Source organism: Rhinoderma darwinii, chromosome 10 (assembly GCF_050947455.1).
Source record: "Rhinoderma darwinii isolate aRhiDar2 chromosome 10, aRhiDar2.hap1, whole genome shotgun sequence".
NCBI classification, from domain to species: domain Eukaryota; kingdom Metazoa; phylum Chordata; class Amphibia; order Anura; family Rhinodermatidae; genus Rhinoderma; species Rhinoderma darwinii.
In genome coordinates this window covers 15062935-15083351 of record NC_134696.1, presented here as the reverse complement: position 1 = coordinate 15083351, position 20417 = coordinate 15062935, and the positions used below count along the sequence as shown (strand labels likewise).

Genomic DNA, 20417 nt, shown 5'->3' with positions numbered 1-20417 from the left:
TGAGGGCTTATTTTTTGCAAGATGAGCTGTACTTTCTAATGGTACCATTTTGGTACAAGAGACTTTTTGATCATTTTTTATTCCATTTTTTGTGGAAAATGAAGTAACCAAAGAACAGATATTACGCTGTTCACTGTACGGACTAAATAATGATATATTGTAATAGTTCAGACTTTTTTTTGGATACGTCAATACCAGTTATGTTAATTTTTTACTTTTCTTCACATTGTACTTGAGGGAAAATGGGAAAAGATTTTTTCTTTTGAACTTTTAATTTTCTTTTTTATATATTAAAAAAGCTTTAGCTTATTGTTTTTTTACTTGTCCCCCTAGGGGACTTCAACCAGCAGTCGTTGGATTGCTTGCATAATATACTGCAATACTAATGTATTGCAGTATATCGTGATACTTACACTCTCCTATAAAGCCCTGCCAACAAAGATGGCAGACCTGGGGGTCTTCATCAAGCCCCTAGGCTGCCATGCCAACCAGCGGCACCCAGTAATCGCGTCGCGGCGGGGCCGTTGCAACGTTACAGTGGGCTGCCCCCCAGTTTCTAGTCATTTAACTGGTTATACGACTGGGAAGCCGCCCGTTACCCTGAAATGTCGTCTGTAAAACACAGCTGACACGCTCGTTATATGGTGCGGGCTCAGCCCGTAAGCCCGCTCCATACTCCCCCACCCGACGTGCGCCGCATATATACGGCGGATGTAGGGGAGAGGTTAAAAGGATGAGACTTAATGGATTAAAAGCTTTATCACAGTTATATGACTGCTATAGGGACGAGGTTAGATACAGAATATGTATAACCTCCCATATATAGAGTACTTTATTCATATGCAGGTAGTTACATATCTCAGTATCTTGGCTTTGAATAAGAAAAAGGCTTTTTATCCATCAGTTTAATAATTTTTATGTATCGCTCCACAACTGTCTATTTCTAGAATACATCATTTATTACAGCGGTCTGGAAATACATCAAATATCCTCCCATCAGAAGAAACAATGGAGGGAGGTTCTGGATCCAGAGCTGTCAGTGGAGGAAATATCTTCTAAATGTAATACAGGATATTTTAGGATGAATTAGATGGAGAGAGGTCGTGTATCGTCTTATACACAGAACATATTATTCTTTAAATTTACCTTTAGAAAAATATATCCGAGGGTAGAAGAGAGAATGTCCGAATTGTAATCTAGTATGTGCTAAGCTGTATTACAGGTTTACGGGTTATATAAAATGACAGCTAGTAGAATAAAAGAAGACCCAAAGCTTTATCTATTATATAAGGTTTCCTCAGTGACTCCAGTATCAGTATTATCTCAGGTCATAGTTCATATAGTGCTGATGACGGCAGAAAGAACTGTATTAAAATGATGGGTCTACACACAACCACCCGATCTGGGCCTGCTGCGGGAGTCACATAGGAAGTTCATGTACTTAGAGAAATTGGAGGTAGAGAGAGTATAAGGGGATCTTCTTTTTTTTAAGCGTTAGGGGCCTTATATAGCGAAGATGATCTTGGAAGAAGATAGGCATCATTTAATGGAACACTACTCATAAAACAGGGTTTGTAAAGCCTACAAAGCAAATAAGTGCCGCTCCCCAAGTAATGTACACAGTTTAATGCTATCTGTTATGTTTTATTAAACTTTTCATATAAAGCAGAAACAAAGCAGCTGATCCAAAGATTTCAGGCTCCCATCATGTCCCAGATGACCACGTTTGATCTTGTCACTATTATAAATTATCTATTGTTACCAGTCCAAGGCAAGGGCAAAAAGACACAAAACAATTATTTCCTTACTCTTTTATACTGCAAGGATGCGTCTTTTTGATTGTTAGATCTTTTTTTTTAAGCTTAACATATGAAATAATGACATGCAGACTTTGTGAAATTTAACCTACTTCTCCTTGTGAGCTGCAATAATTATGACGGCATTATAGTCTGTAAGGTCACTGACAGCCGTTCTCTCCTTGACCTTACAGTAATCAATGATAAAACCTTCTCCAGCTAGAGCTTTCCTGACAAAATCCTCATTACATGGGAAAGCATGGAACTTGTCTTTACCGACTGTAAAATATGTTGTGCCTAAGTTCCCAATTATTATGATGTGTCCTCCAGGTTTTAGCAGCCTAGAGATCTTCCTCAGATATCTGATGTAATCATCTTCTTGATCTTTGCTGACAGCATCCAGAAGCCAAGCAGTGATGACACAATCGGCCGGTGGTAAGACCAGCGGGTCTGTCATATTCTCTTTCTCCAGGTCGTATTTCACAACATGTTGAATGGCTGATCTCAGTTTTCCTTCTTTGTCCTCAAACTGCTCACTGAAAAAACAAAAAGACAAGTAAAGTGATTGTCCCACAGTCAACATCAACATGGTGGCTCAGGACTTAGCACTGGACTATTGACTTGCAAGACTTGAAATTATCCAATGCTGAAGCACCAATTGTCAGGCTTATACTGCACCTTTCAAGCATTAATTTATATGATACCGCCCCCTACAGATAAGAATATTTAACTGAGTGTGTAATAGAATATTTAAGTTTAACTTAAGTATTATATAGAGCACACATTTTTTTTTTTTAAAACTTCCTTTATATTTGTTGTATCAGGAGCAACAATCACAATGACAGTGGGTATTCCTTGATATTTGGACAAATACTTCACCTGTTCTCTTCCTTGTCTTTAAAATGTGTTGATGTATGGCCCCAATAAAATGCTCCTGTACGTTCGTCCACCCACCTCTTCAGCTCCATGATGCATCTGTTATTGGCCTTCAGGACTATGATGTTTTTGAAGAACTCACAGGCTGAATATAGATGATGAATAAATGAACCAAGACTGAGGTCAACCAAGATGTCTCCAGTAATGTGTCCTGCAGAAAAATATTCTGAATATTAAATCATCTAATCTATTAAACCCTCATAGATTATGTGCATAAACAAGGACATGAGTCTCTATCACTTCTAGCAAATTATGTAAATATTGGGTTTCCAATACCCAAAAATAAAAAAACAGGTAAACTAATATTTAAATGTTTTCTAGGGATAGATTTGGTGATATTTATCTCATACTTCTCACTAGTACATTAAGAGCAGTCCCACCAAAGTTATAATTCTTTAGTTAGAGGACTAGAACCATTCAAAAGTTTTCAATTGAATATTAAAGTGAGGTGCTCATCTGATGGGATAATATATAATTTACCCTATGTGTCCTTAATAACCAGGGGTGTAGCTGCTCACCTGGAAATAGAAGTTAGCAAACATGGGGCGCTCCTGTGTAATATAGTCCATACAAACAAAAGGATGGTAGACCCACCTGACTGGATAGCATATTCTAAGACAACACACTAGTAACACAGAAATACTAATAAGGTGTCCCAAAGGAAGATATAGGTTCAGATCTTCAATTAAACCCATTTTTCAGTCTCAGAAATCCTAGGAGTAGACATTATTGTCTTGAAAACATTTTTGCGAAAATAAAGTCTACTTTTTAACTATTTATGAGCTTCATTTTGGTTCCTTCAGTGTCATTGAAGAATCATATCTAGAGTTTCACTAAGGACACCTGTGGTTTCCGATTTCCAGACTATACTTCATAGGTGCCCTCTGTTAGCTTTTTCGTAAAAAAAAAAATGTCTTGCTCTACCCTATGATGACATTTTGCCCCTTTTAGTATTTGAGTTCTTGTGACGTGACTGGACCTGACCCTGTGTAGAATCTCCCAATTAACAAGCCTGCCGAGCTATCATTATTGTGCTGTTTAATTTTACAAAGAAAGGGACATCTACATCCCAATATGACAACATCTTCCAAACATGAGAATAATGGGAATATTTTATTATTTCGCCCATTAGTGGAACCTGAGCAGAAAATGATTGTTGGTGCATTTCGTTTCCAAGTATGGATATTTTTATTGAACAGCAATAACATAGTTGGAAGAAGTCAGAAAATGACAGTAGCGCAAATTGTCAGATAACAGCAGATTTAACTTCCTAAGCCACCATGACACACTTTTACGTCATGAAGAGCCTTAAGTAAAGGCACCATGACATACAGGTACATCATGGTCATCGCGCAGGTAGGGGATCTGCGCCTATGTGATCAGCAGCCGGAGCCCGGAGATGGTTGACAGATTGCCTCCAGCTGTAATGGCAGAGGTTGGAGAAAGTTCTGATCCCAGCCTTTAACTCATCGATGCCCCTAAGTATTCCAAAGCATTTTACCAGTGATTATATGATCAGAGCTTTAAATCACCTAGTGGAGCAAAAATAAAAGAGAATTTAGGTTTAATAAAGCTTAGCAAAAAAAGTCCCTGCTCCTTCAAAAAACAAATATAAATAAACCCCTTTGTTAATATTTTATTCTTTAAAAATAATAATCAATATTAAAAATGATGTAGGGCACCACCACATTAATTTAAACATATTAACTATATTGCAATACGTATTGCATAGAATAAAAAAAACCCTGTAGCATATTTGCCTATTTAACCGAACCCCCCTTCCAAAAAAGGTACCCTTAAATTCAAGTTTACATGTTATTTATACCACGTTCTAAACACCATAAAAAACATTAAAAATTACAGAAATAAATTTTTTGCTCGATTTTATCCTAAAAAATTTACTAAAGTTAAACAAACTAATTGTATGTATCTCAAAATATTGCCAATAAATACTACAACAACATACTACAACTACAACGACATACTGCAAAGACAAAAGCCATCATAGAGCTACGTCGCCAAAAGAAGTTAAGGCTCTTAAAATACGGCAATGAAAAAAATAAATATATAGTTTGGTTTTGAAAGCCAAAAATAGTCCTTAAGGGGTTAACTAATTGTAATTTAGTTGTCCTTCATCATTCCCCAAAAGATTTGCAGGGTTTTGGAGAATACAGAGTTAAGAACAATGATTTTAATTATCCCTGAGACATTATTTTTTCATTATATTCAATGGCCATGACCTTACTCTGCTCCTTGGCATTTTTCAGATGACTGGGGCAATGTGACTTTCCACGTCCCCCAAAAAAATAAAAATTAGCAAAATTTATATTCAGTTGTTACAATTTTTTAAATCAGTTAATCATAAAATAATATACACGTCAATGTGTCTTAGAAGTAATATAATCAGGATACATACCCACCGCGAAAAGTTGTCTAAGATTTTCAATGGGAAATTTTAACACGTCATCTTCAAAGGCCATGTCAGGTTTATCTGAAAAGTAATGCTCCAGACATTGTCGGGAATCAAAGCCATGTACATGATAGACCTTATGGGGACTGGAATCCATCATCTACTCCTGTATCACAGACGGGGTGACTACCTCTAGACCGGGGCACAAGGTCTTTATATAATTACCAGGATTCAATCTACAAAGTGTGTTACTAAGAATAACTTATCACATGATGACTTATTATATTCATGAGCCGGTCATGGGAACTTGTATTATAATAAATTCACATAGAGAAATAATTATCTTTAAATAAACAAATGTATTTTATTGTTAAAGCGACAATGAGACAAATCAAAACAACAAGAAACTTGCTGACTAGATTTTCAAAAGAAGTGTATGATCAACAATGAAATAGTGGTTTAAAGGGGTTGTCCATTTTATAAAACCCATCTTAATATATCATATTAGGAACCCCTTTAAATCTGAGGTAGAGGGATTATACCATTAATCATTTATTTGCCAAAAGTACAGGAATTCTGTAAATAGCTGTGTTAAAGTAATTTGCATTGTTTCTAGCATTAAAAAAACATTTATTTATTTTGTTTGCTTCCCTGTGTTCCTCTTGGTGTTTCTGCTAATCTGTGCTACTGGAGGATGGGGTTTGAGCAGAATCAGTTTTCTTCCCCCTCTGCCTGCTGACAATATAGTCTCTTCTTACTTTCCCTGTAGAGAGGTAACATGGGATGCAGAGTAGTAAAGACATATAGTGTGTGACAAATTGGAGTAGTTATAGTGGTCGCAGCGGTCGCAATTGCCCACGACCTCCCGCACCACACCTATTTACATACTATAGTAACTGGGGCCTATGTAATAAACTACAGGAGCCTCTGTTACTATAGTAATAGTATACTTACTCTCATTGCTCCAGGCGCAGAGCTGGTCCGGACATCTTTAGCTTATGGCAAAAGCGGAGCCAAGGAGGAGAGTAAGATTTTTGGTTGCTGGGGCCCTGTTTCTAAGCCTACCACGTGGCAGGCTTAGATACAGGGCCCAGCAGACAGTATTTTACATAGGCCCTGTATCTAAGCTTACCTTGTGGTAGGCTTACATATAGGGCCCTGCAGACAGTATCACACATGGTAGAAAAAAAAGAATTATCCAATATGATAATAACTCTTCGTTATTCTGCTCCTCTGAGGGAGCAGAACAACAGAATGCCGAAAGCTAATGTGAATAGGGTCTTCTTACTAGCAATCATTCACTTACTTTGAAAGTAGGTGATTGACCACTAATAGCTCCTAGCACAGGGACTCCTTCGTATATGAAGTAAACCACACACTAGGTTTTTTTTTGTGGCGTACACACCCGACATGCGCTAAAATTCTGGCATATCTTTGGTGTTCCTGCGCCAAACTAAGCACTGACAGCTCTAAACTGTCATTGGTTAGTTTATATCACGTGGTGCTCTGTTAACTCAATTCATTGGCCTACTTTTAAAAGTAGGCCAATGAACTGAGGTAACCTGGGACCACTTGATGTAAACTAACCAATGACAGCTTAGAGCTGTTACTACTTAGTTTACTGTCATAGACCTAGGAAAGGTAAATATAATAATTGTTTTGCTTTTTTATGTGTTACTAATAGGGTTTTGTTTGTGTTATTCTACAGGTTCTGTCATTGGACTACGTCGGATTCGAGAACTGCTTCCATGATGGCGGTTTTCTTATTCTCAATAAAATGGTTAACGAGGGTTGTGTATAAATTTATTTTTTGTATACATTTTTTTTTTCTATGTGTCTGGTTTTTTTTTAACTTTATTACTACCTCCTTAGTAATGCCTTCTGGTTGATTGACAGTGTCCATTACTGAGATGGGGCTTAGTGTTAGCCGGTGAAGAGGCTAACACTAACCTCCATTATTACCGCGTTACCCATTGCCACCAGGTGTACCAAGAAGAGCAGGGTACGATCCAGTACCCGACCACCTGCACTGATGGCCAGGCACTGGGGCGGCCACAGGCTGGTATTATTAGGCTGGCAAAGGCCAAAAACCATGGTTCTTTCCAGCCTGGTAATGCTAGTCTGCAGCTGCTATGTTGTATCTGTCTGGTTATGAAAAATGGGGGGACCCCACATGGTTTTTTAAATAAATTATTGGATACAAAAATCATGAGGGGGCGCCCCATTTTTCATAACCAGCCAGATACAACATAGCCGCAGTTGGCATTACAATGGTGGGAAGAGCAAAGGTTTTTGGTTTTTCCAATCCAAATAACACTGCAACCGCCCCAGTGCACCACCATCACTAAAGATGTTTGGCTACAGGCTCGTACCTGGCTCTTCCTGGCACCCCTGGTGGCAGTGGGTACCGGGGTAATAATAGGGGTTAGTGTTAGCCTCTTCACAGACTAACACTAAGCCCTGCCTTAGTAATGGATGCTGTCAATCAGCCAGTGGTCATTACTAAGGCAGTAGTAATAAAGTTAAAAAAATAAATTACAGAGAAAATATTTTATTGAAATAAAAAAAAAATACACAACTTTCGTTAACCATCTTATTAGGAATAAAAAGACCACCATCATCAAAATAGTCCTCGAATCCAAAGTAGTCCAATAACCTAACCTGTAAAAAAACACAAACATAAAAAATTCATTAATAATACATAAAAAAGTAAAGCAATTATTATACCTTTCCTGGGTCCAGTGCTGGAGCTGAAATGTCAGCAAGCTATGTTGATTCCGTAACTTAGTGAGTTATAAGGGGCATCAGCACTAAATGTGCCTAGGGCAGCATCAACTCTAAATATAGCCCTACTTGTATCTAAGCCTACCATGCGTTATACTGTCGCTACCATGTCTGATACTGTCCGCTTGGCACTGTAGATAAGCCTATTATGTGTGATAGTGTGTGCTGGATACTTTAGCTAATCCTATCTCTTTGTAGTACTGTCCGCTGGGCCCTGTATGTAAAACTATTATGTGTGATACAGTCTCCTGAGCCATGTATCTAATCCTATCATATGTAATACAGTCGGCTGAGCTACTTTATGTAACCTAGTAACAATGCTATAGGGGGCATAGTCCTGTAGATATTCTGTCTCACATGTATCTATCTACAGTGAAGGAAATAAGTATTTGATCCCTTGCTGATTTTGTAAGTTTGCCCACTGTCAAAGACATGAACAGTCTAGAATTTTTAGGCTAGGTTAATTTTACCAGTGAGAGATAGATTATATAAAAAAAAAAAAATAGAAAATCACATAGTCAAAATTCTATATATTTATTTGCATTGTGCACAGAGAAATAAGTATTTGATCCCCTACCAACCATTAAGAGTTCAGCCTCCTCCAGACCAGTTACACGCTCCAAATCAACTTGGTGCCTGCATTAAAGACAGCTGTCTTACATGATCACCTGTATAAAAGACTCCTGTCCACAGACTCAATTAATCAGTCTGACTCTAACCTCTACAACATGGGCAAGACCAAAGAGCTTTCTAAGGATGTCAGGGACAAGATCATAGACCTGCACAAGGCTGGAATGGGCTACAAAACCATAAGTAAGACGCTGGGTGAGAAGGAGACAACTGTTGGTGCAATAGTAAGAAAATGGAAGACATACAAAATGACTGTAAATCGACATCGATCTGGGGCTCCATGCAAAATCTCACCTCGTGGGGTATCCTTGATCCTGAGGAAGGTGAGAGCTCTGCCGAAAACTACACGGGGGGAAATTGTTAATGATCTCAAGGCAGCTGGGACCACAGTCACCAAGAAAACCATTGGTAACACATTACGCCATAATGGATTAAAATCCTTCAGTGCCCGCAAGGTCCCCCTGCTCAAGAAGGCACATATACAGGCCCGTCTGAAGTTTTCAAATGAACATCTGGATGATTATGAGAGTGATTGGGAGAAGGTGCTGTGGTCAGATGAGACTAAAATTGAGCTCTTTGGCATTAACTCAACTCGCCGTGTTTGGAGGAAGAGAAATGCTGCCTATGACCCAAAGAACACCAAAGAACCCAAAGAACATATATGGACAGTAATGTCAGAAGAGCCCCTTGGATCGGAATTCCCATTGCCAACACTCTGGCTCGGAATTCCTCTCCTAGAGGAAACACCTGAGGTCATTGTCCATATATGTACAGTGACATCAAGGGTTCCCTCTAGGAGCGGAATCCCCGACCTATACTCTTGCTGGGTATTCCGCTACTAAGGAGAATCCCAATGGTGCTATCTACATTGGGGGGTAGCACTATCTTCAAGGGGTGTGTGGCACTATCTTCATGGTCACTATGGCACCTTATAGGGGCACTATCTACAGGGGACACTGTGGTGCTATCTACGTGGGCACTGTGGCACTTTATATGTGGACACTGGCACTGGGGGCAGCTAAGTGGGCATTAAACTGTATGGGGACATCTAAGGTAGCATTATACTGTACAGGGACAGCTAAGGGGGTATTATACTGTATGAGGGGCAGCTATGGGGCAGCTATGGGGCAAAACCATGAAATAGTGGTTTAAAGGGGTTGTCCAGTTTATAAAACTAATCTTCATATACACAATTAGGGATTTCAGAGTTAAAGGGGTTATCTCATGGATCATTTCCATACCAAAAGTCTCCTTCCCCCTCTGACCACTGACAATAGAGTCCTTTCTTACTTTCCCTGCAGATAGGTAACATGGGATACATAGTAGTGTAGACATATAGTGTGTGACATTCATAGTATGCACTCCCTTTGAAACCAATGAAAATGTAATACAATTAAAAAATAAAGACTGAGTGGACATGTGCAGGGTTTGTATCTACTGTTAGAATGCAGAGCTTTACAGTCCAAACAAACTCAGAAGACGTAGTCTCCTCAATTATACTGCCATGCTACAGTAGAGGCTCTGATCCCTGACTGTATAGCTGAGAAGAAGAAGTCTCCTAGCTATAATGTCCAGTGGCGGATTAAGTAGACCATGGGCCCTGGGCTGTTACCCAAACTTGGGCCCCCCTTCCGCACCGCCGGCCTGCCGCACCGTAACTATTTTTAATACTACCTTTTTGGCAAGCATTAACAAATGGGTGTTACATTTCCCCTTGTCACAGAGCTGTGTCCCTACATACTGACATTATCACACTATGCAGGGAAACATCCTCCTGACAAGGGGAATTGTCTATCAGACCTGGACTGCAGAAAGACTTTTTGTGAAATACAAGGATTTCCTATAATAAACATGTCAGGAGCGGTGACAGATTCTCTATAAATCTAGTGACTCACATGTGACAACGTCTCAGATTCTAGTAGTTTTTTTCCTCTTTTCTTCTCCATCCGGTCCAGAGCTCATGACGACTTCTCCCGGCCATGACCCATTTCTGTAGAATTTGCCACTCAGATGTCTGCGGCTCCTCACTTTTCCAACATTTCCACACCTATAAATGAAAATAAAGTTATCATGGTGCCACATACTGTGCCCCTAAATATAGTAGCACCAAAGACTGCGCCCCTGAATATAAATATACCAAACGCTGTAAAACACCACATATGCACAGCCCCCTGTACATAGTGCCACACACAGCCCCCTGTACATAGTGTCACACACAGCCCCTGTAGATATTACACACCCCCATAGATAGCGCCACACACATCCCCCCGTAGAGCATTACACACAGCCCCCTATAGATAGCGCCATACAACCCTCCCCCTCTTGTAAATAGCGCCACAGAGCCCCCTGTAAAGAGCGCCAAACGCAAGAGCGCCTAATGTGGCCTGTAGTCTAAAATATTCGTTTGTATCTGAGGACTCAGATACAAATAAATGTGGCTGCCGCTAGCACTGGGGCCCCCTCCAGTGCTAGCAACGCCACCAGGCATGAGGGCCTCCGTGCGGTCTTGCGTGGTTCGAGCGGCCATGGGCCCCCTGGGAGCCTTGGGCCCCGGGCGACCGCCCGAACCACCCTAATGATAATCCGCCACTGATAATGTCATACCACTGTAGAATCTCTGCTCCTTCCCTGACAAGCTGGACAGAAAGCTATTTCTATAGGCTGAGACCTGGCTGTGGGGAGAGTAAATGAGCATGCTTGTCCATGCGCACTCAGCACATGAGGTGGGCCACTAAATTGCTATACAAATTAAACACCAGGTTGCCCCACACTATGAAAGTAAATGTCATAAACTCTTCAATGAATCTGGATTTTTTTCTAACATTGTTTGTGAAGGGGCCAATGTAACAAGTAGAGACAGCTCAAAGTGAACAATGCCTTTAAGAATTTATTTTGAGCTGCACTGACATGGCCACCACTCAAAGAAATAAAAAAAATATTTAGTATAATGATATGTCAGCGCTCAAGACCCGAATCGGTAATAACTATAAATTCCTAATTTAATATGAAACCGTAATAAACATAACATTTATTTAAAAAAAATTGCAATAATTCCTTTAACCACAAAAGTAAAAAACTAAACAATCAAATGGTAACCGATTCTGCGATTATTCAATGCAAAGCTCCTAATCCGACAGGCAGTGATGTGTGTATAACCAGCGCTATATACTCATGATCTTCTATAATATCCTGCACCCCGCTCTGTGTAGTCGGGTTATGGGCAGTGTGGCTGGGTACTCCGTGCAGTTTTTTTTAGAAAAAATGTGGTTTAGCGTTCCATGTAGTTTCGGTTTCGGTTTTTTATACCTTATATAGCATACAAAACCAAAATAAAACCGGAGCTCTGAATGATGGAGGGGATACGAAGAAAGTCTAAGAAAAATATAAATAAATAAAATTAAAATAAAATGAAAAACAGATTAAGCCTTCAACATATTATATAACATGAATAAAATTAAATACTTATCAGTGATGTTCACTATAACAAAGTAAAAAATGTAAAGAACAGGATGTTCATCCTAAATACAGAGTTCTCTGGGTTTCCTATCAGACTGCTTCACCAGCTGTACTTGATCGTACTCCTGCGTATTCCACCGGCTCTCTCCTGCTTATAACTGGACAACCTTCTCAGGATAACACAAGCTCGGATAACAACACAGTCACGAGTTATACTTTACCCCAGTGCTCACAATATAGTCTTATGGCACCGTACCATTGATGTGCCTACTTATAAATAGAACCACTCAATGTATACAGTAATCGTCCTTTTACACGCCCCAATATGGTTCCTTGATCGGCGCTCATTTTCTTCTTTGGCAAGGAGCATTAATGGGTTATATATGGGAATGAACAATCCTTTACTCCATGTTCACACAGGGAGATGTGCAGCCGCCTGGCGGCCATTTTATTGGCCGCTTAAGTGAGCAGATGAGCCGGCTGATTGTTGCCCCTTTTACACAGGAGAATGATTAGAAATAAACGATCGCAGGAACGCTCATTTGCCTAATCATTGGCCCCTATAAAAGGGCCTTAAATGGTTAGAACAGCAATAGTAATTCTGTTTGTCTTTGCGTTGAGGGGTGCTCCGACGCAACCCCTCAATGGAAAGACAAAGCTGATGTAAACACAGCAAAAGTCTTAGAGAAATTCCCAGCCAGCAAACCTGAACATATATATTTAGAGAGAGAGAGAGAGAAAGATAGGGTTTGGCCGGAGTTAGGAGCTGTGGTCTCTATTCTAATATGGTAGGATGTTATTCTTATATGACTATGACCTTTACACTCTATCCAAGAAAAGTGGAAGTTACAAAAAGAACACTCATTGGGTTTGTTTGTTTGTTTTTTAGTTGCTTGGGCAGGTCTATTTGGTTTTGGGTAATGTCAACTTTCCAACCATAGATTTTACATCACAAGTTACTGGATAAACTATGTTGAAACTGCCAATAATTATATGGAATGTAAACTAATTATCTACCCCACCATTTAAAAAAATGACACACTAATTTAGCGCTTCTCCAAGAAATACATTTGTCGGCAAAGGAACATTTGAAATTGCAGCAGAGTTGGTCAAGTTGTGGGGGCTCTTGCAATTAATAAAAAAGCCAGAGTGATTATTCTGTGTCATAAGAATTTACAGGGTGAAGTGTTGGAAGTTGAAACCTCGAATAATGGACGTGGAATTTGGGTTTTGCTACAATTTTCAAGCGGAAAGGAGTTGAAAAAATGAGATTTAAAAGGATTAAAAGCTTTATCACAGTTATATGACTGCTATAGGGACGAGGTTAGATACAGAATATGTATAACCTCCCATATATAGAGTTCTTTATTCATATGCAGGTAATTACATATCTCAATATCTTGGCTTTGAATTAGAAAAAGGCTTGTTATCCGTCAGCTTTAATAATCTTTATCTATCGCTCCACAACTGCCTATTTATATAATACATCATTTATTACAGCGTTCTGGAAATACATCAAATATCCTCCCATCAGAAGAAACAATGGAAACAATGGATCCAGAGCTGTCAGTGGAGGAAAATCGTATAAATTTATTACAGAATATTTTAGGATGAGGAAGATGGTAGTCTCAGGATCGTGGAGAGAGGTCGTGTATCATCTTATATACAGAGCATACTATACTTTAGATTCACCTTTAGAAAAATATATCCCAGGTTATAAGAGAGAATGTCCGAAATGTGGTCTAGTACAGATGTAGCAGTCTTTATTGTGACTTTTAACGCATTAAATACACAGTGGCAAGATCCTTTATCTTGATTTTTTCAATGATTTTTGTTGTGTGATATCACACTGCAGCAAGATATCAGAGTCAAGATAAAGATGGCTACATCCGTATGTGCTAATCTGTATTACGGGTTTTGGGAAGGAGATATCATCTCTTTTATATTAAATTACAGCTAGTAGAGTAAAAGAAGACCCAAGGCTTTATCTCTTTCATGAGGTTTCCTCAGTAACTCCAGTATCAGTATTATCTCAGGTCATAGTTCATATAGTGCTGATGACGGCAGAAAGAACTGTATTAAAATGATGGATCTACACAAAACCACCGGATCTGGGCCTGCTGCGGGAGTCACTTAGGAAGTTCATGTACTTAGAAAAATTGGAGGTAGAGAAAGCATAAAGGGATCTTTTTTTTTTTTTTTTTTAAGCGTTGGGGCCTTATATAGCGAATATGATCTCAGAAGAAGATAGCCATTATTTAATGGGGTGTCTACATACATATATGGTACCTTGTGAATTATATGATTTGATTGACAACATTTCTCTCAGCTATCTTTGTCTTTGTTGATGGAAGCAGACAAGGCCTGAGACACGAGAGGGATAGGGAATTTTCTTTACATTAGTGTTATTCCTATATGTAAATGTATGTTTGTAATAATAATATTTTTTTTGGGAAAATGTAATAAAATCTTTGTTTAAAGGAACAGTGTCACCCCAAATTTTTTTTTTTTATATCAGTTTGATGTTAGTGTTTTATTAAAAACGTTTATATTTATTTGTGTGTTTGTGTGTTACTTTTTTTTATTTTTTTACTTGTTCTTCCCTATGGGGGCTGCCATTTTTTTTTCCATTTCTGTATGTGTCGATTAACGACACATACAGACATGGAATACGGCAGCTACAGTCCCATAGTGAATGCGAACGGGGCCCGTTCCATCCACTATGGTGTACGCCGTCTGTGTGGGAACGGCGCATGCGCCGCTCCCACACAGTCCAAGTTAAACTGTGCGCCGTTCGGCGCCATTTTCCTGTGGACCGGAAGTCGCGGCCGGACAGTAAGATTACTACTTACGGTCGCGGCTTCCGGACTTGTGCACTTGGAGCAGCGGCAGCAGACGGAGCGGACGGCCCGGAGGGAGCGGCGGCGGCAGGAGCAGGTAAGTTATTTCTATGTGTGTTCGTGTTTCAGTGTGTGTTTATTACTGTATGTAAACCTACTACACTGTGTGTTAGCTCAAAAAATGGCGACATGCAGTGTAGGAGGTTTGACCGTTCAATCCCCTCGTTTCTCCCGGCACTAGCCAGGATAAAGGAGGGGGGGGGATTCTGAGAGCTCACTAAAGCGAGGGATTTTTTTCCAATTTTGCAGCATAAAGCAATGTGGTTGCTTTACCACATGCAATGCTGCAATTTTGGGAATTGCTCCATCTAGTGACCAGCACTGGGAAATATTATAAATTAGAATCTAATTTATAATATTTCCTGACTCGTGAAAAAAATAAAAAAAATTAGAACAATGTTTAATCACCTACACACTAATTGTTCAACTAAAAAAAAATATATATTTTTTGCTAGCAACACATTCCCTTTAATTTTTTTTTAAAGTAAATATATATATATATATATATATATATATATATACATATGTATATATATGTATATATATATATATATATATATATATATATATATATATATATATATATATATATCTATATATATATATATATATATATATATATATATATATATATATATAGTAAAGGAAATAAGTATTTGATCCCTTGCTGATTTTGTAAGTTTGCACAAGGCTGGAATGGGCTACAAAACCATAAGTAAGACGCTGGGTGAGAAGGAGACAACTGTTGGTGCAATAGTAAGAAAATGGAAGACATACAAAATGACTGTCAATCGACATCGATCTGGGGCTCCATGCAAAATCTCACCTCGTGGGGTATCCTTGATCCTGAGGTAGGTGAGATCTCAGCCAAAAACTACACGGGGGGGGGAACTTGTTAATGATCTCAAGGCAGCTGGGACCACAGTCACCAAGAAAACCATTGGTAACACATTATGCCGTAATGGATTAAAATCCTGCAGTGCCTGCTAGGTCCCCCTGCTCAAGAAGGCACATGTACAGGCCCGTCTGAAGTTTGCAAATGAACATCTGGATGATTCTGAGAGTGATTGGGAGAAGGTGCTGTGGTCAGATGAGACTAAAATGTAGCTCTTTGGCATTAACTCAACTCACCGTGTTTGGAGGAAGAGAAATGCTGCCTATGACCCAAAGATCACCGTCCCCACTGTCAAGCATGGAGGTGGAAACATTATGTTTTGGGGGTGTTTCTCTGCTAAGGGCACAGGACTACTTCACCGCATCAATGGGAGAATGGATGGAGCCATGTACCGTCAAATCCTGAGTGACAACCTCCTTCCCCCCACCAGGACATTAAAAATGGCTCGTGGCTGGGTCTTCCAGCACGACAATGACCCGAAACATACAGCCAAGGCAACAAAGGAGTGGCTCAAAAAGAAGCACAATAAGGTCATGGAGTGGCCTAGCCAGTCTCCAGACCTTAATCCCATCGAAAACTTATGGAGGAAGCTGAATATTCGAGTTGCCAAGCGACAGCCTCGAAATCTTAATGATTTACAGATGACCTGCAAAGAGGAGTGGGCCAAAATTCCATCTAACATGTGTGCAAACCTCATCATCAACTACAAAAAACGTCTGACTGCTGTGCTTGCCAACAAGGGTTTTGCCACCAAGCATTAAGTCTTGTTTGCCAAAGGGATCAAATACTTATTTCTCTGTTCACAATGCAAATAAATATATATAATTTTGACAATGCGATTTTCAGTTTTTTTTTTAATATAATCTATCTCTCACTGGTAAAATTAACCTAGCCTAAGAATTCTAGACTGTCCATGTCTTTGACAGTGGGCAAACTTACAAAATCAGCAAGGGATCAAATAATTTTTTCCTTCACTGTATATATATATATATATATATATATATATATATATATATATATATATATATTGTAAATATCCTCTCATAAATCAAGGTTTGTGAAGCTTATACAGCAAATAAGTGCCACTCGCCAAAAGTAAAATACACAGGTTAATGCTATATGCTTTGTTTTATTAAAATTTTCATATAAAGCAGAAACAAAACAACAGAGAAACTGATCCAAAGATTTCAGGATCCCACGATGTCCCAGATGATCAGGTTTGATCTTGTCACTATTATCAACTAATTATTGTCACCAGTCCAAGGCAAGGGCCAAAAAAAATTGAACAATAATTTCCTTAGTTTTGTATACCGCACGGAAGCGTCTTTTTGATTGTTAAATCTTTTTTTAAAGCTTAGCATATGAATTAATGACATACAGACTTTGTAATATTCATCCTACTTCTCCTTGTGAGCTGCAATGATCATAATGGCCTTATAGTCAACAAGGTCACTGACAGCCGTTCTCTCCTTGACCCTACAGTAATCAATGATAAAACCTTCTCCAACTAGAACTTTCCTGACAAAATCCTCATCACATGTGAAAGCATGGAACTTGTCCTTCCCGACTGTAAAATATGTTGTATCTAACATCCCAACTATTATGAGGTGTCCTCCAGGTTTCAGCAACCCACAGAACTTCCTCAGATATCTGATGTAATCATCTTGATCTTTGCTGATAACTTCCAGGAGACCAGCACTGATGACACAATCGGCTGGTGGTAAGACCAGCGGGTCTGTCATATTCTCTTTCTGAGGTCGTATTTTACAACATGTTGAATGGCTGATCTCACTTTTCCTTCTTTTTCCTCAGACTGGTCACTGGTAAATAAAAAAGAAAAGGAAAGTGATTGTCCCAGAGTCAACTTCAACATGGTGGCTCAATATTTAGCATTGGACTATTAATTTGCAATACTGACTTGAAATCATCCAATGCTGATACACCAAGTGTGAGGCTTAGGATCTGTTCACACGACAGAGTCCGAGTGTTGGCCAATAAAAATGGCTGCTTTGATCAGTTTTTCTCAGCCATTTTGCATTTGTTTTGCATCTGTTCCGTTTCTGTTCCGGGTCGAGTTTCCATATTTAACAGCCGATTTTGACCCGTTTTGCATTCGGTTTTTTTCCCTGTCCGTTTTAAAATGGATGAATTTAATTTACCAATCTTCACACACATTTCCCTCTGCAGATAATGCCACACAGCCCCCTGTAGATGATGCCACAGTTCCCCTGTAGATAATGCCACACATTGCCCTCTGTAGATAATGCCATAAAGCCCCCTGAAGATAATGCCACACACTGCCCTCTGTAGATAATGCCATACAGCCCCCTGTAGATACTGAAGGTGAAGAGAAAAAATGCAGTGTAATTACTGGTATCGGCGCCAGGCTGAAGAGGATCAGGAACGGAGTCAAGTGCATATGATCTAGGAGATCTTTTAGTGAGAAGACAACGCGTTTCTGGACCGGACTGGTCCCTTCGTCAGGTCAGTATACAATAGTTGCTCGTGTAGTGTGCAAATATATATGCAGTAAAAAGACCGGGAACACACCGGTGCACAACACTTCAGTTAACATACAAATTATCAAGAGCCGTTACAGGATGACAGATCCTTCGTGGCTTCAAAGTTTAAAACATCATGGTTTATACAGATAATATATGTTATTCACACATATTCACATGTGTTCTTATACATTTATTCATGATTGTGTATATTCTGTTCTAGCATCATGTTTTTCACATATCATGATACTATGGCAACACTTTAAAGCATTAAAGTATAACAGCTAAAAAACGGTTCTGAGGAAAAGGTACATGAGAATCTATGTGAAAAACATGATGCTAGAACAGAATATACACAATCATGAATAAATGTATAAGAACACATGTGAATATGTGTGAAAAACATATATTATCTGTATAAACCATGATGTTTTAAACTTTGAAGCCACGAAGGATCTGTCATCCTGTAACGGCTCTTGATAATTTGTATGTTAATTGAAGTGTTGTGCACCGGTGTGTTCCCGGTCTTTTTTACTGCATATATATGTGCACACTACAAGTGCAACTATTGTATACCGACCTGATGAAGGGACCAGTCCGGTCCAGAAACGCGTCGTCTTCTCACTAAAAGATCTCCTAGATCCTATGCACTTGACTTCGTTCCTGATCCTCTTCAGCCTGGCGCCGGTACCCGTAATTACACTGCATTTTTTCACTTTACCTTCTGAATTTCACCTTGTCCCAGGTACTAAGGATTTAGCACCAAGGAACTGCAGTGGGTGGCAGCCGGCTATCTACACTTCACCACCTCATAATAGTCTCGGAGGAGCGCCGCCATCCCCTCACCTTTTTGCTGTACTAACCCTGTAGATACTGCCACAGCCCCCTGTAGATACTGCCACACACGGCCCTCTGTAGATAATGCCACACACTGCCCTCTGTAGATACTGCCACTACCCCCTTGTAGGTAGTGCCACACAGCCCCCTATAGGTAGTGTCTCACAGCCCCCACCATAGTTAGTGCCACACAGGCCACCTCTAGGTAGTGCAACACAGCCTCCCTCTAGGTACTGCTACACAGACCCCTGTAGGTAGCGCCACGCAGACCCCTTGTACATAGCACCCCCGTAGATGGCACCCCCTCATAGATAGCACCCCCTTCCTGTAAATAACGCCACTGTAAGGGACAGCTCCGATGGAAGACCCTGATGTCACAGTCCATATATGGACAGTGACGTCAGGGACTTCTCCTGCAGCCGAATCCCCAGTCCAAGCGGCTGACGCTGCGGCCGGTGATTCCGCTCCAGGAGAAGTCCCTGACTTCACTGTCCATATATGGACAGGAGTGACTTCTCCTGGAGCGGTCCTCTGCTCCTGACGCAGTATCCCCGGCCACAGCATCCCGTGATTCCCCTCAAGAAGAAGTCCCTGACGTCACTATATGGGACTACTCCTGGAGTGGAATCACCAGCCGTTGTAGCCCTGGGTTTCCGCTTCAGGAGTAGAGGACCGCTCCAGGAGAAATCCCTGACGTCACTGTCCATGGAAAGTGATGTCATGGACCTCTTCTGGAGCAGAATCCCCAGCCACATCTTCGGCAATGCTGTGGCCAGGGATTAGGGATTCTGCTACTACAGGGAGCAAAAACAATCTCTTAATCCTCCTCCACACATGCATTTCGCACTGTGAGGAGGAGAAGGGAGCGAGTGAGCGGCAGAAAGAACGGCCATCACTCGGATCACATTCAAGTGACAGTTGTGTTTTACATGGTCCCATATATGGTACCTTTCAAGCATTCATTTATATGAAACTGCCCCCTACAGATAAGAATATTTAACTGAGTGTGTAATATAATTTTTAAGTCTGACTTAAGTATTAACAGAGCACAAATTTTATCAAACTAACTTTATTTTTTTTGTATCAGGAGCAACAATCACAATGACAGTGGGTTTTCCTTGATATTTGGACAAATACGTCACCTGTTTTCTTCTTTCTCTTGAAAGAGTGTTGATGTGTGGCCCCAATAAAATGCTCCCGTACGTTCATCCACCCATCTCTTCAGCTCCATGATGCATCTGTTATTGGCCTTCAGGACTATGATGTTTTTGA

The 20417-nt window shown here is 39.9% G+C and overlaps 1 protein-coding gene across 1 annotated transcript; it reads right to left on the bottom strand.

Moving 5' to 3' along the window:
• Positions 1-1905: 1905 nt before the first annotated feature.
• On the bottom strand, positions 1906-5299 carry LOC142662496 (nicotinamide N-methyltransferase-like). The gene is made up of 3 exons (XM_075840703.1): positions 5149-5299; positions 2676-2883; positions 1906-2332 (listed from the first exon to the last, which is right to left on the bottom strand). The coding sequence occupies exons 1-3, from the start codon at positions 5297-5299 to the stop codon at positions 1906-1908; spliced, it is 786 nt and encodes a 261-aa protein (XP_075696818.1).
• Between the last annotated feature and the right edge of the window lie 15118 nt (positions 5300-20417).